This window comes from Octopus sinensis, linkage group LG13, assembly GCF_006345805.1.
Source record: "Octopus sinensis linkage group LG13, ASM634580v1, whole genome shotgun sequence".
In the NCBI taxonomy this organism is placed as follows: domain Eukaryota; kingdom Metazoa; phylum Mollusca; class Cephalopoda; order Octopoda; family Octopodidae; genus Octopus; species Octopus sinensis.
In genome coordinates, this window is record NC_043009.1 from 10,002,665 (window position 1) to 10,020,186 (window position 17,522).

General features: G+C 38.5%; 1 protein-coding gene across 1 annotated transcript in view; it reads left to right on the top strand.

The window, feature by feature from the left end:
- Positions 1-17,522, top strand: part of LOC115218355 (elongation of very long chain fatty acids protein 4) — a 64,374-nt gene that overhangs the window by 19,446 nt on the left and 27,406 nt on the right. The window contains exons 2-3 of the mRNA XM_029788117.2: positions 11,701-11,773; positions 14,314-14,501. Coding sequence (XP_029643977.1) covers positions 11,701-11,773; positions 14,314-14,501 — 261 coding nt within the window. The remainder of the gene's footprint in view (positions 1-11,700; positions 11,774-14,313; positions 14,502-17,522) is intronic.

The following is a 17,522-nucleotide window of genomic DNA, read 5'->3' on the forward strand; positions in this document are numbered from 1 at the left end:
ATAAGTACACTGTACCCCTGTGTGTTGTGAGAAGGAACTAAACTGGTTCGTATCAGGAAGGGTGTCTGACCATAGATCACTGTCTCGAAAAAGTGCCATCTGACTTTTACCAGCATGGAAAAGTGGATAGAAAAATGCATGGTGATTACATATCTTTTACATCATTAAGATACCACACAAAAGATAAGTTTCCCCGTTCACAAAAATACTTCCTCTCTGGAAATATGATAACTCTGTCTTAATGCCGTATTGCATTGCTTGTCTTCATGTCATGTATCGTTGACTAAATCAACTTGCAAGAATAGCTAGCCCTCCACTCTATATGCTGCATATACCCATAGGAACAACCGACCTCAAGTTTATCAACAAAACACTCTTGTAAATAAATATATATTTCTTTACTACCCACAAGGAGCTAAACACAGAGGGGACAAACAAGGACAGACAGAGGGTTAAGTCGATTACATCGACCCCAGTGCGTAACTGGTACTTAATTTATCGACCTTGGCAGAATTTGAACTCAGAACGTAACGGCAGACGAAATACGGCTACGCATTTTGCCCGGCGTGTTAACGTTTCTGCTAGCTCTCCGCCTAAATAAATATATATAAGCAGTCTAAAGGTTAAGTAGACGGGATTAGGTTGTTATAGATTTGAAAGAGTTAAATAACCTTTTGGTTCTGGGTGTGATACAGACCTGCAGACCTCTTGATTGGTTGTTAAGTTTTTTGCCAACCTAATCATTTACATTCACAATTTATCCAAACAAAGCTCAAATTCGCTTTATGCAGAGTACCCGTCCCACTAACAGCCACTGGGTATAGAAATAGTATTGTTTGTTTCCTTGATGTGTGTAAGTACTGGTGTTTTGATGGTGTCTCGACTGAGACCGTGCAGATTTCATGAGCTGTCTTAAGGTTGCATGTGAGGGCATCTTGTGCATGCAAGATTAGAGAGGAATGAAGTGTGTGTGTGATTAGAAGTAACAGGATTAGACCATTAAAGAAGAGAGGAGTGTAAGCAAAATACAAGGTGACAGAGCACATGAGTGTTAATACAATGTGGGTCAAAAAGACAACATGGATGCCATCTGCTGATGGTGCTGCTGCTGCTGTTGTTGCTGTTGAGTGAACGGTCTTCATTCCAGAGCTCGCAAGATGGGAGAAGTCCGAAACGTGGTCCTTTGCTATTCGTAAGACCCGCAGAGGAGAAAGCAGGTCAACCCCCGACACCGAGAGCATCGACGGATGGATGAATGCGCATCCAGGCTCAGCGGTTGCGTAGGAAGTCTGGGACAAGAAACAGGAAGAAAGAGTGAGAGAAAGTTGGGGCGAAAGAGTACAACAGGGGTCACCACCACCCCCTGCCGGAGCCTTGTGGAGCTTTTGGTGTTTTCGCTCAATAAACACACACAACGCCCAGTCTGGGAATCGAAACCGCAATCCTCCGACCGCGAGTCCGCTGCCCTAACCATTGGGCCATTGCGCTTCCACTTGCTGATGGTGCTGCTTGATAGGGAACTTCAAATTTAGGAGGTCAGAAATGGGTGGAACTTGTTGGTTAGCAATTTTGTAGAGGATTCTTTTACTAAAGATGACCATAGGCTTGGTTGATCTAGTTTTATTGCTCTAGTTTCAATGACCTGCACCTGTCAACTGTATTTGTAATGAACCAACAAGAGAACCTTTATATTAGTGTTTCTCAACTGATTATTTTTACCTGTGGTCCCCTTTGATTACTATTTTATTCAGATGGACCCTCATAGCTATTCAATGTTTAAAAAAACATCCTATTATATTTTTATTGTTAAATATCATTAGCAATTGTATCAAAGAAATTGCTAAAATATTTTGTTTATGGTAGAAGTGAAACCAATTTATTGCAAACATATTTTAAGAATAAAATCTTCTGTGGACCCTCAAGGGTCATATGAACCCTGGTTGAGAACCTCTGCTTTACAGGGTTGCTTGATGTTCTATCATCTTAAAATACATAAAAGAAAAAAAAAAAAGACTCATCAAGCATTCAGATTATTCTGGCAAATGTAATGCTTAATAACTCATATTGTTTTGAATTAAACATGGATTATCATGTTGCTTCAAGATTTTGATGATGCGACTGTTTATTTTTAAGCATGGCATTATAGGTTTGGTGTAAGAGGCTGGATCTGGCCAATTTGCACAGAAAACAAGTAGAATATTTTGGTCATATCTGGCCGGTTTAAATAGTAAAAGGTTAAGTTACAATTAAAAGTATGAGACAGTCATAGTCCTGATTGAAGAGGTCTTTAATCATAAGTCTGCTCAATCAGGGCTGACTCAATCTGAACAACAGCCTGTTTATGAACCAAGGAGGTAACCTCTTTGCTCTCTAAGCCTTCGAGGGATAACAGCCAAATCTCCCTCAAAGAATGCATTTTCTACTCTCTTAAAATTAAAAGGGATAATATACAATGGCTGTGGTTGTGGTAAGCAGCTTGCTTCCCAACCACATCGTTCCGGGTTCAGTCCCACTGTGAGGCACCTTGGTCAAGTGTCTTCTCGTATAGCCTCAAGCTGACCAAAATCATAAATCTGTGAATAGGTAAATGTTACTGTAATTGCTTAGCTCCAGGTGAGCTCTCACCTAGCAGACTTAGGATCAAAAGGTGTTCCATCCATAACCATCCTTATCATTTTAGAAGTAGTTCTCACACATACTCAATCTAAGATTATTCTGTTATTCTTTTACTTGTTTCAGTCATTTGACTGTGACCATTCAGGGGCACCACCTTGAGTTTTATTTCAACAAATTGACCCCAAGACTTATTTTTTAAGCCTAGTACTTATTCCATTGGTCTATTTTGTAAAACTGCTGAGTTATGGGGATGTAAACACACCAACATTGGTTAAGTGGTGTTGGGGGACAAACACAGATGCAAAGATACACACTGAGATATATATATATGTGTGTGTGTGTGTTTATATGTGTGTGTGTGTATTTATATATGTGCGTGTGTTTATATATGTGTGTGTGTGTGTGTGTGGTGTGTATATGTATGATGGGCTTCTTTCAGTTTTTGTGTATCAAATCCACTCTCAGGGCTTTGGTTGTCGAAGATGCCACGTAATGGGATTGAACCCTGAACCATGTGGTTAAGAAGTAAGCCTCTTACCACACAACCATGCCTGCAGAGAATAAATTACTAAAATTTCTGGGTTTTTGAAATATGGCTTCTGTCATAAGGAATGAAAGTAATTATTTGTTTAACATACAAAACTAGTGAAAAACCCTATTCAGCACAGTTGTATTTCCTTATTGTGTGTTTATATAGGCACAGGAGTGGCTGTGTGGTAAGTAGCTTGCTTACCATCCACATGGTTCCGGGTTCATTCCCACTGCATGGCACCTTGGGCAAGTGTCTTCTACTATAGCCTCGGGCTGATCAAAGCCTTGTGAGAGGATTTGGTAGACGGAAACTGAAAGAAGCCCGTTGTATATATATATATATATATATATATATATATATGTATGTATGTATGTGTGTATATGTTTGTGTGTCTGTATTTGTCCCCCTCAACATCTCTTGATAACCGATGCTGGTGTGTTTACATCACTGTAACTTAGCAGTTCATCAAAAGAGACCGATAGAATAAGTACTATGCTTACAAAGAATAAGTCCTGGGGTCGGTTTGCCCGACTATGTCGGTGCTCCAGCATGGCCACAGTCAAATAACTGAAACAAGTAAAAGAGTAAAGAGTCAAGAGTATATATAAATGAGGAGGGCAAGTGAGTGTGCATAGCACAGGATGTATTTTATCTAAACTTGGACACTGTTCTGTTAGTAACTTAGTAACTATAAACATTGTATTGTTATCACATTCCAGTGTAAGGCTTGCTCAGAAATTAAACCCATTGCTTACTTTGTTTCCAAAGCCTAATTTTTGACTTCACTTTTTGCTTGTTTTGTGTTAACGTTTCACAAACATAAATCTCTGAAAGATTACAGTATTCAGTTATAAAGTAGGGTATCTATCTAAAATGCTTCACTGGAATTTGCTTGTATGAACAAGAATGTATTTTTTTTTTGTTTATTTTGTTCCTGATATATGTATTTATATTTAGTTACGACTAGTGGGTGCAGACATGGCTGTGTGGTTAAGAATCTTGCATTTGTGACCACGTGGTTTTGGATTAAGTATGTCTCACTGTGTGGTACCTTGGGCAAGTGTCTTTTACTATAGCCCCAGGCTGACCACTACCTTGTGTGTGAATTTGGTAGATGTAAACAGTGGAACCGTGTGTGTGTGTACGTGTATCTCTATTTATATAAATGGCAAAATGTCTGTCTGTGAGTGTGTGTGTCCTTTATACAAATCCACAATTTTTCAGTTAGAGGGCTCGCACTTTCTATGGTCATTCAAAACCGTCCAAGGGTGGTCGTGCACATCTTTACATTTCCCCAGTCACCCCGCAAAGCCATTAAAAAATCAATAGAAGTGACATTTTTTTGTGAATTTTCTATCCAAAACTCAATCAAAATGTCCGAAACTTGATACGCCAATTGAATGCCAGCAGGCTGTATGTGATCGGTTGGAGATTTGGACAGTACTCGCATGTATGTGCGCACGCACATAGCTGTATATGCATGCACTAGCACTATGACCTGGCATTGCCGGGTCATAGTGCTAGTGTATAATATATATAAGTATGTGTGTGTGAAGACACATGGCCTAGTTGTTAGGGTGTTGCATTCACGATTATGAGATCATCGGTTCAGTTCCTAGACCTGGTGATGCGGTTTCGTCTTCAGGAAAACACTTCATCTTATGGTGCTCTGTGATCGCTTCGACACCTTATTTCTTTACTACCCACAAGGGGCTAAACATAGAGGGGACAAACAAGGACAGACAAACGGATTAAGCCGATTACATCGACCCCCAGTGCGTAACTGGTACTTAATTTATCGACCCCGAAAGGATGAAAGGCAAAGTCAACCTCGGCAGAATTTGTACTCAGAATGTAACGGCAGACGAAATACGGCTACGCATTTCGCCCAGCGTGCTAACGATTCTGCCAGCTCGCCGCCCTGATGCGTGGCGCACTGTGCACCTGCTCAAGCAACATTGATTTGAAGGCGAGAGTTAGTGCTAATGTACAGCATATATGTTTGATCATAATAAACAAATCATTTGTGCTGGTTGTTTGGCAAAAAGCTGAACACTCTTATGTCATCATCCTTTAACGTCCGCTTTCCATGCTAGCATGGGTTGGACAATTTGACTGAGGACTCGCGAACCAGAAGGCTGCACCAAGCTCCTATCTTGGTCTGGCAGAGTTTCCACAGCTGGATGCCCTTCCTAACACCAACCACTCCGAGAGTGTAGTGGGTGCTTTTACGTACCACTGGCGCGAGTGCCAGTCAGGCGGTACTGCCAATGGCCATGCTCAAATGGTGTTTTTTATGTGCCACCTGCATAGGAACCTGTCCAGTGGCACTGGCAACGACCTTGCTCGGATGTTTTTTCACGTGCCACCGGCACAAGTGTCAGTAAGGCGACACTGGTAATGATCACTCTCAAATGGTGCTTTTTACGTGCCCAGTAAATATAATGATGGTGGAGAATACTCATCCCAAACACCACTTTAAAACTTATAGGCGCAGGAGTGGCTGTGTGGTAAGTAGCTTGCTTACCAACCTCATGGTTCCGGGTGCAGTCCCACTGCGTGGCACCTTGGGCAAGTGTTTTCTACTATAGTCTCGGGCTGACCAAAGCCTTCTGAGTGGATTTGGTAGACGGAAACTGAAAGAAGCCTGTCGTATATATGTATATATATATATATATTTATATATATGTGTGTGTGTGTGTGTGTGTGTGTGTGTGTATGTTTGTGTGTGTGTGTTCGTCACCCCAACATTGCTTGACAACTGATGCTGGTGCGTTTACATCACCGTAACTTAGTGGTTCGGTAAAAAAGACTGATAGAATAAGTACTATGCTTACAAAGAATAAGTCCTGGGGTCGATTTGCTTGACTAAAGGTGGTGCTCCAGCATGGCCACAGTCAAATGACTGAAACAAATAAAAGAGTAAGTGTCTTTTCCTAAAATGTAGATCTTGTATTCCTAAAATGTCCGATGGTAATGAGAGCAGATCTGAGTTATTGGAAGCTTCTAGTCAGAACTCTACACATGAGTGATGCAGAGTATGGTTGTTTAAAGATTGGAATCTAGTGGAAGCTGTCAGTCGGAAACTTCTATGTGACTGAGCAATCCTATCTAGTTGTTTGCCCCAGGCAAGAAAGAGCCCAGAGAAGGCAGCCTAAAATTCACCCACACAGCTTTGTTCTAGGAGAGGAAACTGGAGCTGTCACAATTTCTTTACAGTGCTTGAAATAAGATTAAACAAGTCATATCATACAGGCTGGTCACATGGGATGCTTGGATATTGCTTGAGAAGCCAGAATCAGTATCAAGCAGTTCTCAGCCAGTGAGCTGTGGTTCTACAGTGTAGATATTGTAGGTGAGCTGGCAGAATCGTTAGCACGCCGGGCAAAGTGCTTAGCGGTATTTCGTCTGCCATTATGTTCTGAGTTCAAATTCCTCCGAGGTGGACTTTGCCTTTCATCGCTTCGGGGTCGATAAATTAAGTACCAGTTACGCACCGGGGTTGATGTAATCGACTTAATCCCATTGTCTGTCCTTGTTTGTTCCCTCTATGTTTAACCCCTTATGGGCAATAAAGAAATAAAGATATTGTAGCGCTCAGTAAGAGACCGGATTACTTCCCAACCATTTTGATTCCAACTCATCTGAGATTACTCCTGAGTTTATGATCAAAACTTCATTTGAAATTGATTTAAATTAGGATCTTTTATAAAAATAAGTTTCAAACATTAGCTTCATAATGACACTGTGCTAAGTTGTTCATCATTTTCCAAATCAGTTGAATCAAAGACAGTTGTTCTTCAACAGAAATATAATAACAAATAGGTTAAAGAGATTACGTAAGGCTCCTGCGAGGTGGCCATTAACTAATACAGCATCAGTTTTGCTGTGTGAAATAGTCTGCTGCTGAAATCGACCGAGACACCAGTTGGCATTAATGTTTAATGACACTTCACATTCCCCTTGCAGAGAACTACTACATCATTTTACCAAGCTTCCCTGCACCAACTCTGCCGACTGATACATCTGGCAGTTAGAATGAAGACTGTGTCTGCTATTAAACACTAGATCAGGTGCTGACTAAAAGACACAAACAATGGCTTTCTATTTTAGCAGTGATGACCGCCACGTATCTGTTTTTTGCATAAATTTCAATTCTATTAAATTAACAGCAGTGATTGCAAATTGGTTGCTTTAATAAATTCCAAGAATTCTAGATTGTTCTGCTTCCTTCATAGGGGTCAGTCTAATTTCAAGATATCCTAAATCTGCACTCTACCTTCACAGATGGTCCTTATCAAAGGAATTTTGAATTAGAACCTCTTATCGTAATACCCTTAACCACATTCATCAGTTAAATGTTTCAGCTGTTTTATTTTCTTTTGCTTTGCATGTATATTTTGCATATATAAGGCAAACTTTATCACCGATATTAAATTTACAATTTTCGTAGCTTCTTGCTTTCTTTCTTTTTTTTTTTTTTTTACACTTATATTTAGAAAATCTTGAAATGATAACATAGATGATAAACTAAAAACATTTAATTTCTTAAAAGCAAAAATGTAGTTTGTGGGATTAAGCATGGCAGCTGGTTTGGAAAAATAAAAAATAATAAGGAATCCCTAAGGAGTTAGCATATTGAAGTAGGGGGTATTTCATGAATTCAGTCCAGATAATTACTAAGGCACATGCTGTTTAATAATAATAATAATGAAATTATTGTATACAGTGCTCAGGTGCACCACAACTTGTCAAAAAGTGCATATAAAGCATATGCAGTAATGTACAAATGTCTGGAAAGTGAACAGTGTATGAGTCAGATACATGCTTGTGTGTGTATGGAGGGGAGAAAATCAGGTGTATCATTGGTGAATCTCAGGAAGCATGGAAGTTTTGAAGGATGCAGTGCTCCGACAACTAACAACTGATGCCGGTAGTTTGTTCCATGCTTCAGCAACTCTTAGAGTGAAAAAATGTTTCCGAAAGTCATGGGAGCTGTGCTGTTTTCTGACTTTGTAAACATGTCCACGGGTGTTAGACAGGTGGAGTTTGAAAAGGTGCTCAGAATTATTGTTAGTAAGATGGTTAATAATTTTATGGGTGTCTGCCAAGTCAGCTGCCAGACGTCAGAGTTTCAATGTATCCATGCCCAGGGAAGTAAGGCATTCAGAATATGGCAAATGCCTGATGGAGGGTATTCTCTTGGTTGCACGTCACTGAACAGTTTCCAGACAATTAATATCCTGGGCAAGATAGGGGTTCCAGACCGGTGATGCAAATTCCAGGTGAGGTTTCAGCTCTAAAGAATAAGAACAACCTTGTGGTGGTGCATGCATGTGTGTGTGTACGTGTGCTTGTGTCTGTGAGGAATTTCACTGACCTAATCCTCTTCAATTTGGAATGAAATCTATAATGCGAAAAAAAAAGTCCCTTAAAATAGTAATGTATTAGTTCTTTTGCATTCAGATTACTCTGTTGAATGTAATACTTATTTATTAACATTGTTTTAAATTTACTCTGCATTAGCTCATAGCTTTGAAGGTTTGATGATGTGATCATTTTTAGAATGACATTATAGGATAGATGTCAGAGGCTGGATCTAGCTGGATTGAACATTAAAATAGGTAGAATAATTGGACCAGACTCTGTCCAGTGTAAATGCTAAAAGGTTAATGACACAAGAATAGGGTGTGCTTGCTATTAGCAGTTTGGCAAGAAGAGACTGATAAAATAAATACCAGACGTAAAAGAAAAACAAAAAAAAAAACTATAAGTAAGGATGATTTATTTGACAATAAGTCTCTCCGGGTGGCCCTCCACCATGACAGCAATTTCCAATTTGAAAAGAATCCCTGTCTAAATCGAGAAATTGTCAGTCAGAGAAGCTTTATGAAAAAAAATATAGGTGCAGGTGTGGCTTTGTGATAAGAAGCTTGCTTCCTGACCACATGGTTCTGGGTTCAGTTCCACTGTGTGGCACCTTGGGTAAGTGTCTTCTATTATAGCCTTGGGCTAACCAAAGTCCTGCGAGTGGATTTGGTAGACAGAAACTGAAAGAAGCCCTTCGTACAAATATATATATATATATATCTGTGTGTGTGTGTTTGTCCCCCACCATCGCTTGACAACCAATGTTTGTGTCCCTGTAACTTAGCAGTTTAACAGAATAAGTACTAGGCTTTAAAAAAAATGTCCTGGGCTTGATTTGTTCAACTAAAACCCTTCAAGGCAGTGCTCCAGCATGGCCACAGTCAACTGACTGAAACAAAAGATGAGAGAGATATATATGATAGTGAAATGGCCCTAAACACCACCTCACTCCCATTCAGCGATGGTGTAATATAAGCTACCCTGAATAAGTTCTCTGAAATGTGCTTAAATGGCAGTCAAGCATTTTCATAGATATTGCATTTACATAAATGTGAAATAGCTACGAACAGTAACGTGAGTATGTGTAGCACTGGGTACATTCACTCTTACTCTAAGGTCAACCAATACTAGACAAAACAAAGATGAAAAAAAAAAGAAAAACAAATAGTCCAGCTCTAAACAGCTTTTATGTGTCAATAAGGAAGCCTTTACATGGCGGGTTGACTTGCTAGAAATAGTAGTTAAATATCTGAAATCAGTCTAATGTTGAAAAAAAAAAGGAGAATGGAGGGCATATTGAATAATGTCATCTCTATATATATAAATGGCAAAATGTCTGTATGTGTCTCCTTTATACAAATCCACAATTTTTCAGTTAGAGCGCTCGCACTTTCTATGGTCATTCAAAACCGTCCAAAGGTGGTCGTGCACATCTTTACATTTCCCCAGTCACCCCACAAAGCCATTAAAAAATCAATAGAAGTGACTTTTTTGTGAATTTTCTATCCAAAACCCAATCAAAATGCGCGAAACTTGATACGCCAATTGAATGCCAGCTAGCTGTATGTGATTGGTCGGAGATTTGAACAGTACTTGCGTGTATGTGTACACGCATGCAGCTATATATGCATGCACTAGCACTATGACATGGTGTTGCTGGGTCATAGTGCTAGTCAGTAATAAAACAAGTGGTGATGGTCTTTGTGAGTAATTATTTAGTATAATTAATTAAAAAATAGAATAAACTGATTTACTGTGAGGAATAAAATAGTTTGGGCAGAAACTCTGGAAGTGTGTTTATTTGGCACCATTCGAAATCATCTCTCTTTGAAGAAAGAGGTTTGCCTGAAATGCTAGACTTTTCTTCTTCCTCATAGCAAATCATTTCATTCTGTATTTGAACTGTTCATAGTCTGAGATAAACTACATTTGAAGAGACTGAATATCTTTGATCTCAGGTCAGTTAGACCTGGGCTGAGCTGGGTTAAACATCTTTTGTGTATTTTTGATCTGGGCTGAGTTGGACTAAACATCCTTTAAATAATTTTGATTCCAGGTCAGTTTGACATGAAATCAAAAATATCTTTAATATATTTTTTATATATCTTTTATATATTTCAATCCTGGTCAGATTGTAATACCTTTGATATTTACCTGGGTTAAACATCTTTTATACACTTTTTGCGGGTCAGCTTGACCTTAGGTCAAAATCATCTGAGGAATTACATCCGTGTTTCATGGTCTGCTACCACAGCAGCTCCTTTATAGGATCCAGTTAGCTCAAGACATCATCAGGAGGAACCACGTCCGGTTTCGGCCCCTACTCCTCTACCGTTTTGACATGGCGGGGCCCCCCTTTCGGAGTTGTCTTCAGCTCTGGTGTTGGGTGCATGTCTTCTTTCTTCTGTTCCCTGGCCTCTTCGATGTATCGTCAGCGAGATCCTTTATATATTTCAATCCTGATCAGATTGTAATACCTTTGATATTTACCTGGGTTAAACATCTTTTATACATTTTTTGCAGGTCAGCTTGACCTGAGCTCAAGATCATGTTTTATATTTGCTCTGGAATGAGTTAGGCTAAAGAACATCTTTTATATATTTTTGATATATGATCAATTTGACCTTTTGATTCCTGGTCAGATAAATATACTTTTTATGTTTGATCTGGGGTAAACATCTTTTATACACTTTTTGCAGGTCAGCTTGACCTGAGATCAAAATCATCTTTTATATTTGATCTGGGGTAAATATCTTTTATACACTTTTTGCAGGTCAGCTTGACCTGAGGTCAAAATCATCTTTTATATTTGATCTGGGGTAAACATCTTTTATACACTTTTTGCAGGTCAGCTTGACCTGAGATCAAAATCATCTTTTATATATGATATGGAATGAGCTGGGCTAAACATCTTTATATAGCTTTGATCTTAGGTCACCTTGACCAAGGATGAACTGGGACTAAGCAGTATCTTATGTATACTTAATCATAGCTCAACTTGACCAGGATTGAGCTAGGGTTAAAGCTCTGTATATGACCCTAGGTCAGTTTGATGAGTGCTGATTGGGGTATGACTAACATCTGTTATATATCTGTTTATATTTAGTAATATTGATAGAAATGAAATGAATTTGTTCACAATTTCTATTTTAGTAAAAGGTGTTTTTGTTTTATTTTTAAAGGATAAAATGGAAGTAGTAAAAGACAAGTTGATGGAAGTCCAAGAATTCTACAACTGGACACTTTCATTTTCTGGTAAGTTACAAAAATGTAAAAGTTATTTCTGAAAAAAAAAAAATGCTTCTTGTTATTTGTAAATGTTTGAATCAGTTTTCTCATCTACATCTCACCTTCAATTTGCATGTGTGTGTTTACATCTATGTCTGTTTATCTGTCTACACACACACACACACACACATATGGTTGAATCAAAAGTGTTTTCATATTTCAAGCTTTAATTAATAGTCCAAACAAATTACATGTGAAATTACATTCATCAAGGTGTGTCTCATCATATTCTATTGTCTGTTGCCATTGTTGTACCAGAAACTCAATTCCATGCTTATACCTATTTCTTTACTGCCCACAAGGGGCTACACACAGAGAGGACAAACAAGGACAGATAAACGGATTAAGTCGATTACATCGACCCCAGTGCGTAACCAGTGCTTAATTTATCGACCCCGAAAGGATGAAAAGCAAAGTCGACCTCGGCGGAATTTGAACTCAGAACATAACAGCAGACAAAATACCTATTTCTTTACTACCCACAAGGGGCTAAACACAGAGAGGAAAAATAAGGATAGACAAACGGATTAAGTCGGTTACATCGACCCCAGTGCATAACTGGTACTTAATTAATCTGCCCCGAAAGGATGAAAGGCAAAGTCGACCTCAGCGGAATTTGAACTCAGAACGTAATGGCAGGCGAAATACCGCGAAGCATTTTGCCCGGCGTGCTAACGATTCTGCCAGCTTGCCGCAATTCCATGCTTATACCATTTATCTAGTTTAGAGGCAAAAGTTTCCTTGCACCTGTTTTTAACCTCATCCACATTATTGAACCCCTGTCTGGACAGGAAAATGAGCCAAGGCTTGGAAAAAGTGATAACCTGACAGTGCAAATCTGAATTGTAGGCAGGGTGATGCAGCACTTGCAGCCCCTTAAGTTCCTGAAATTTGTAATTGGTCACATTAGCAGTGTGACCAAGTGTGCATCTCTGATTGACCAATGCTGGGTAGCTGGCTTTCAAAGCGTCATGCACTCATTGTAGTTGTTGAACATAAAAGTTAGTATTCACAGCAGGAATACTAACTCAAAGTGCAACACCCCATCGCGGCTTCGGTTGCATGTATTAATAAAAAATAACAACTAATTAATAATGTATTCACCCTTATTGTTCACCCGACTTCAATTTGAAAAATTGATCCAACCAAGCGCTCAATTCTGCATCAGTATTGAAAGAAACTCCGCACATAGCATTTGAGAGAGATCGCAAGAGGTGGAAATCCATTGGTGCCAAATCAGGAGAGTACGGCAGGTGTGGCAGCACTTCCCAACCATGCGTTTCAATGGCTTCCTTGATCATATTGGTGATATGAGGTTGGGTGTTGTCGTGCAGCAGAAGAAATCCATGCTGCCGATTAGGTCTTTTCTCTTGAATAGCCGTGTTGAGTCGTTCCATCTGTTGAACATAGAGTTCCGCGTTGATCGTTTGGTTCCATTCAAGCAATTCGTAATGGATAATCCCTCCCCAGTCCCACCATATGCACAGCATCTTTTTATGCAGATGATCTTGTTTCACACGCGATGTCGCTTGTTTACTGGGGCTAAGCCATTCCTTACGCTGCTTCATATTGATGTACAAGCACCATTTTTCATCGCCACTAACGATTCGGTAATGACTTCGTTGCTTGTGTCCATGAGTTGAGCGGTGATGAGCAAGCAAACCAGTGGAGATTGTAGCTTGTTGATTTTTGTTGTTGTCACTTAAAGCATGCGGAACCCATGCTCCAGAACCTTTCCCATCGAGTGAAGATGCATCTCTATAGCAGTGTGGGAGCATTTCATTTTCTCTTCCAGTTCCCTTGTCGTTTGATGAGAATTTTCATGCAAAAGTTGGTTTAATTGCTCTTCATCAAACTCAACAAGACGGCCAGAATGATGTGTGTCTTTGAGGTCAAAATTTCCATTTTTGAACTTGGCATATCAATCACGAGTGGTTCTTTCAGCTACGGCACCCTGTCCATATACAGCACAAATGTCCCGAGCAGCTTGTGCGGCCTTAGAACCTTGATTAAAAGCAAAGAGAAGGTGATGACAATGCTCGTTTTTCTTAACTTTACATTCCATTTTAATGATCTGAATATAAGCAAAAAGTAACTAAAATTAACTAAAAAACAAAACAAAAAAAAAAAACAAAAAACAAAATAGGTTCCAAATGATTCAAAAATAGAATTCTCATAAAAAATAGATTCCAAAATTTAAAAACGCAATAAATTCCAAAATTTAAAAATAAACGGCGGGAACTTAGTTGCCAACCGAATATATATCAATAAAGGTAGTGTACATTAATTAATTTGCTTTTCTCCATCTGGATGAAGCGTGATCATGTCTGCTGTAATATGTATGGAAATTATTTAATATTTTGTTTTGTTTTTCAGCTTATACCATTTATGTGTGTATATGTGCATGTAAAAATGTATGTATATATGTATATATCTGTCTGTCTGTCTAGTTTATATTGTACTTTGATTTTTTATACATTTCTTTCTATTTCTTTCTGTGCTTTTAGATCCAAGAGTTGCTGATTGGCCCTTAATGGATGGAGTCTCAAATACCCTTGCATTATCAGGACTCTATCTTTTGATTGTCTGGTGTGGTCCTATGTACATGCACAAACGAAAGCCATTTGTTTTAAAATGGCCCCTATTCATCTATAACATTGTACTAATTGCATTGAACTTGCATATATGTATTGAGGTAAATGTTAACGAATCATTATTTTTAATTTGATTTTTCTGTTCTTGTTACTCTCTTCACTCTTTTTACTCTTTTACTTGTTTCAGTCATTTGACTGCGGCCATGCTGGAGCACTGCCTTTAATCGAGCAACTCGACCCCGGGACTTATTCTTTTGCAAGCCCAGTACTTATTCTATCGGTCTCTTTTGCCGAACCGCTAAGTAACGGGGACATAAACACACCAGCATAGGTTGTCAAGCAATGCTAGGGAGACAGACACACAAACACACAAACGCATATATATATATATATATATATATATATACATACATATATATACGACAGGCTTCATTCAGTTTCCGTCTACCAAATCCACTCACAAGGCTTTGGTCGGCCCGAGGCTATAGTAGAAGACACTTGCCCAAGGTGCCATGCAGTGGGACCGAACCCGGAACCATGTGGTTGGTAAGCAAGCTACTTACCACACAGCCATTCCCGCACCTATTACTGTATTATTATATAGTATAACTTGCGCCTGTTACTGTATGATTACATAGTATAACTTGTAGTTACCTTGTGCATGAAACCAAAAGCAGGGCAGTGTAATTACTCGTCTTTGTCTGTGTGTTTGCGAAATTACTGGAAAATGGCCGAATGGATTTTCACCAAATTTGGCAAAAATACTCATTGGGTGAATGACTTGAAATGGTGAAAATTTGGATTGATTATCTTTAAACATACATAAATACACACATAGATATGTAATTCTGTGTTTGTCTGTGTGTGCATGTATGTATGAGTGTATGTGTACAGTGATGAACTTGAGCGGTTTCATTTATTTACAAGGTGATTTCTTAATTTTACCAGAGTATAAATACCTGTAAAGGTGATACTTAAAAATAAAATTAAAAGATCAAAAAAAAATATCAATTTTACAAATTTCCTGATAAGCAAATGGTCATATTTACTCTCTTTACTCTTTTACTTGTTTCAGTCATTTGACTGCGGCCATGCTGGAGCACTGCCTTTAGTCGTGCAAATCGACCCCAAGACTTATTCTTTGTAAGCCTAATACTTATTCTATCAGTCTGTTTTGCTGAACTGCTAAGTTACGGGGATATAAACACACCAGTATTTGTTGTCAAGCGATGTTGGGGGAGACAAACACAGACACACAAACATATACACACACCTACATATATATATAACGGGAAGCTTTATGAAAATAGACAAAAGACGAAGGCAGGTTTACGGAAATAAACAAAAGACGAAGGCAGGTGGAATACAAACAAACAATTGTATATATATATATACGACGGGCTTCTTTCAGTTTCCGTCTACCAAATCCACTCACAAGGCTTTGGTTGGCCTGAGGCTATCGTAGAAGACACTTACCTTAGGTGCCATGCAGTGGGAATGAACCCAGAACCATGTGGATGGTAAGCAAGCTACTTGCCACACAGCCACTCCTGTTTATATCCTGCAATGAACTATAGTATGTTTGATTCACCTGCCGTCATTGAAAACACTTCTCAAATTCTATGCAATATTTTCTATAAGTATTTCATTTTGTTCATTTTCTTTTTCATTATCATGATTATTATTTGAATAATCATTTATTTAGTAATATGCAAATTTTACTCATATGCAAATTGTATGTTGAACTTTCCTAAACAACCTTTGATTTTCTTTGTCAACTTCCTATTAAACTATCTTTTCATTTCTTTGACGATATATCCTTTAACTTCAATCTTGTTTTGGGATAATTATTAATATTTATATTTTAACTTGGTCACATGCAATGAAAACATTTAGCTGTAGGCAGGATATGCTTTGTTCCTCTGATGTCTTTTCTTTCCATTGTGCATGTTTTTTTGTGTGCTGTACGTCTATAGTTGTATGTTTTGAACATATCAAATATTAGGCATTAATTGTTCTCTGTTACATGTAGCATATTTTATATGATATCAAGTGCAGATATTAGCTGGTTCAATTCTTCTGTGTGGCACCTTGGATAAGTGGATTTTACTCTAATCCTGGGCCACCCAAAGCCTTGTGGGTGTATTGGAAACTGAAAAGAAAACCTCTTTGTGTGTTTGTGTGTATTTATAAGCACCCAAAAAGCAGTGGTGGTGATGGTGTCATATAAAAATCACTGGTACTGGTGCCATGTACAAAACAAACAGTACACTCTGTAAAGTGGTTTGCATTAGGAAGGGCATCCAGCTGTAAGAACCAAACCCAGATTATGGAGCCTGGTGTGGTTTTTGGTCTTCCCAGCTTCTGTCAAGCTGTCCAAATCATGCCAGCATGGAAAACAGATGTTAAATGATGATAAAATGTATATGTATATATATATATATATATATGTACACTTGCGTCAGAAATTAATTAGCACTTCTCAAATTTCTACATTAAATAGGTTAAATCAATTAACCTATGAGCTGTTCAAAACGTCTTACGCGATGAGAAAACTTAGTATGGTGTGATTTCGGTCCTTGCGAGGCGCTACCTATATCTATTAAACAAAGGAAGATTTGTCTGCATCCGCACTCCAAGTTGTTGTTGCACTGCTATGTCAACATCATAAGGCTGTAGACTCTCAAACTGCTCTGCAAACAAAGTTACGTCATCGTTCTGCGCAACAGTGAACTCGCAACAAAGCAATAGTTCGAGATATGGCCACTAGGTGACAGCACATACCTTGAGTGAAGAGCAAATCAAGGGTGCTAATTAATTTCTGACGGTAGTGTATGTGTAAAAAAATACAAACTGGGACAGGAACGCAAAACATTTAGAAGACGATACAAAAAACATGGACGGGACATTCGAAGTCTTCAATCTTCAGTCAAGAATCGGATCTATAAAAGTTAAAAAACATAATATATATAAGCACAAACAAATTGAAAACATAGAAGGTTGCCAAATCCTCAGCAGTTATTGGACAAAGGTTCTCAGCAATTTTACACCTTTAATGCTAATACCAAGACAGACAGATATAATATTTAAGCATATAGATATATGTTTAAATATTATATGTC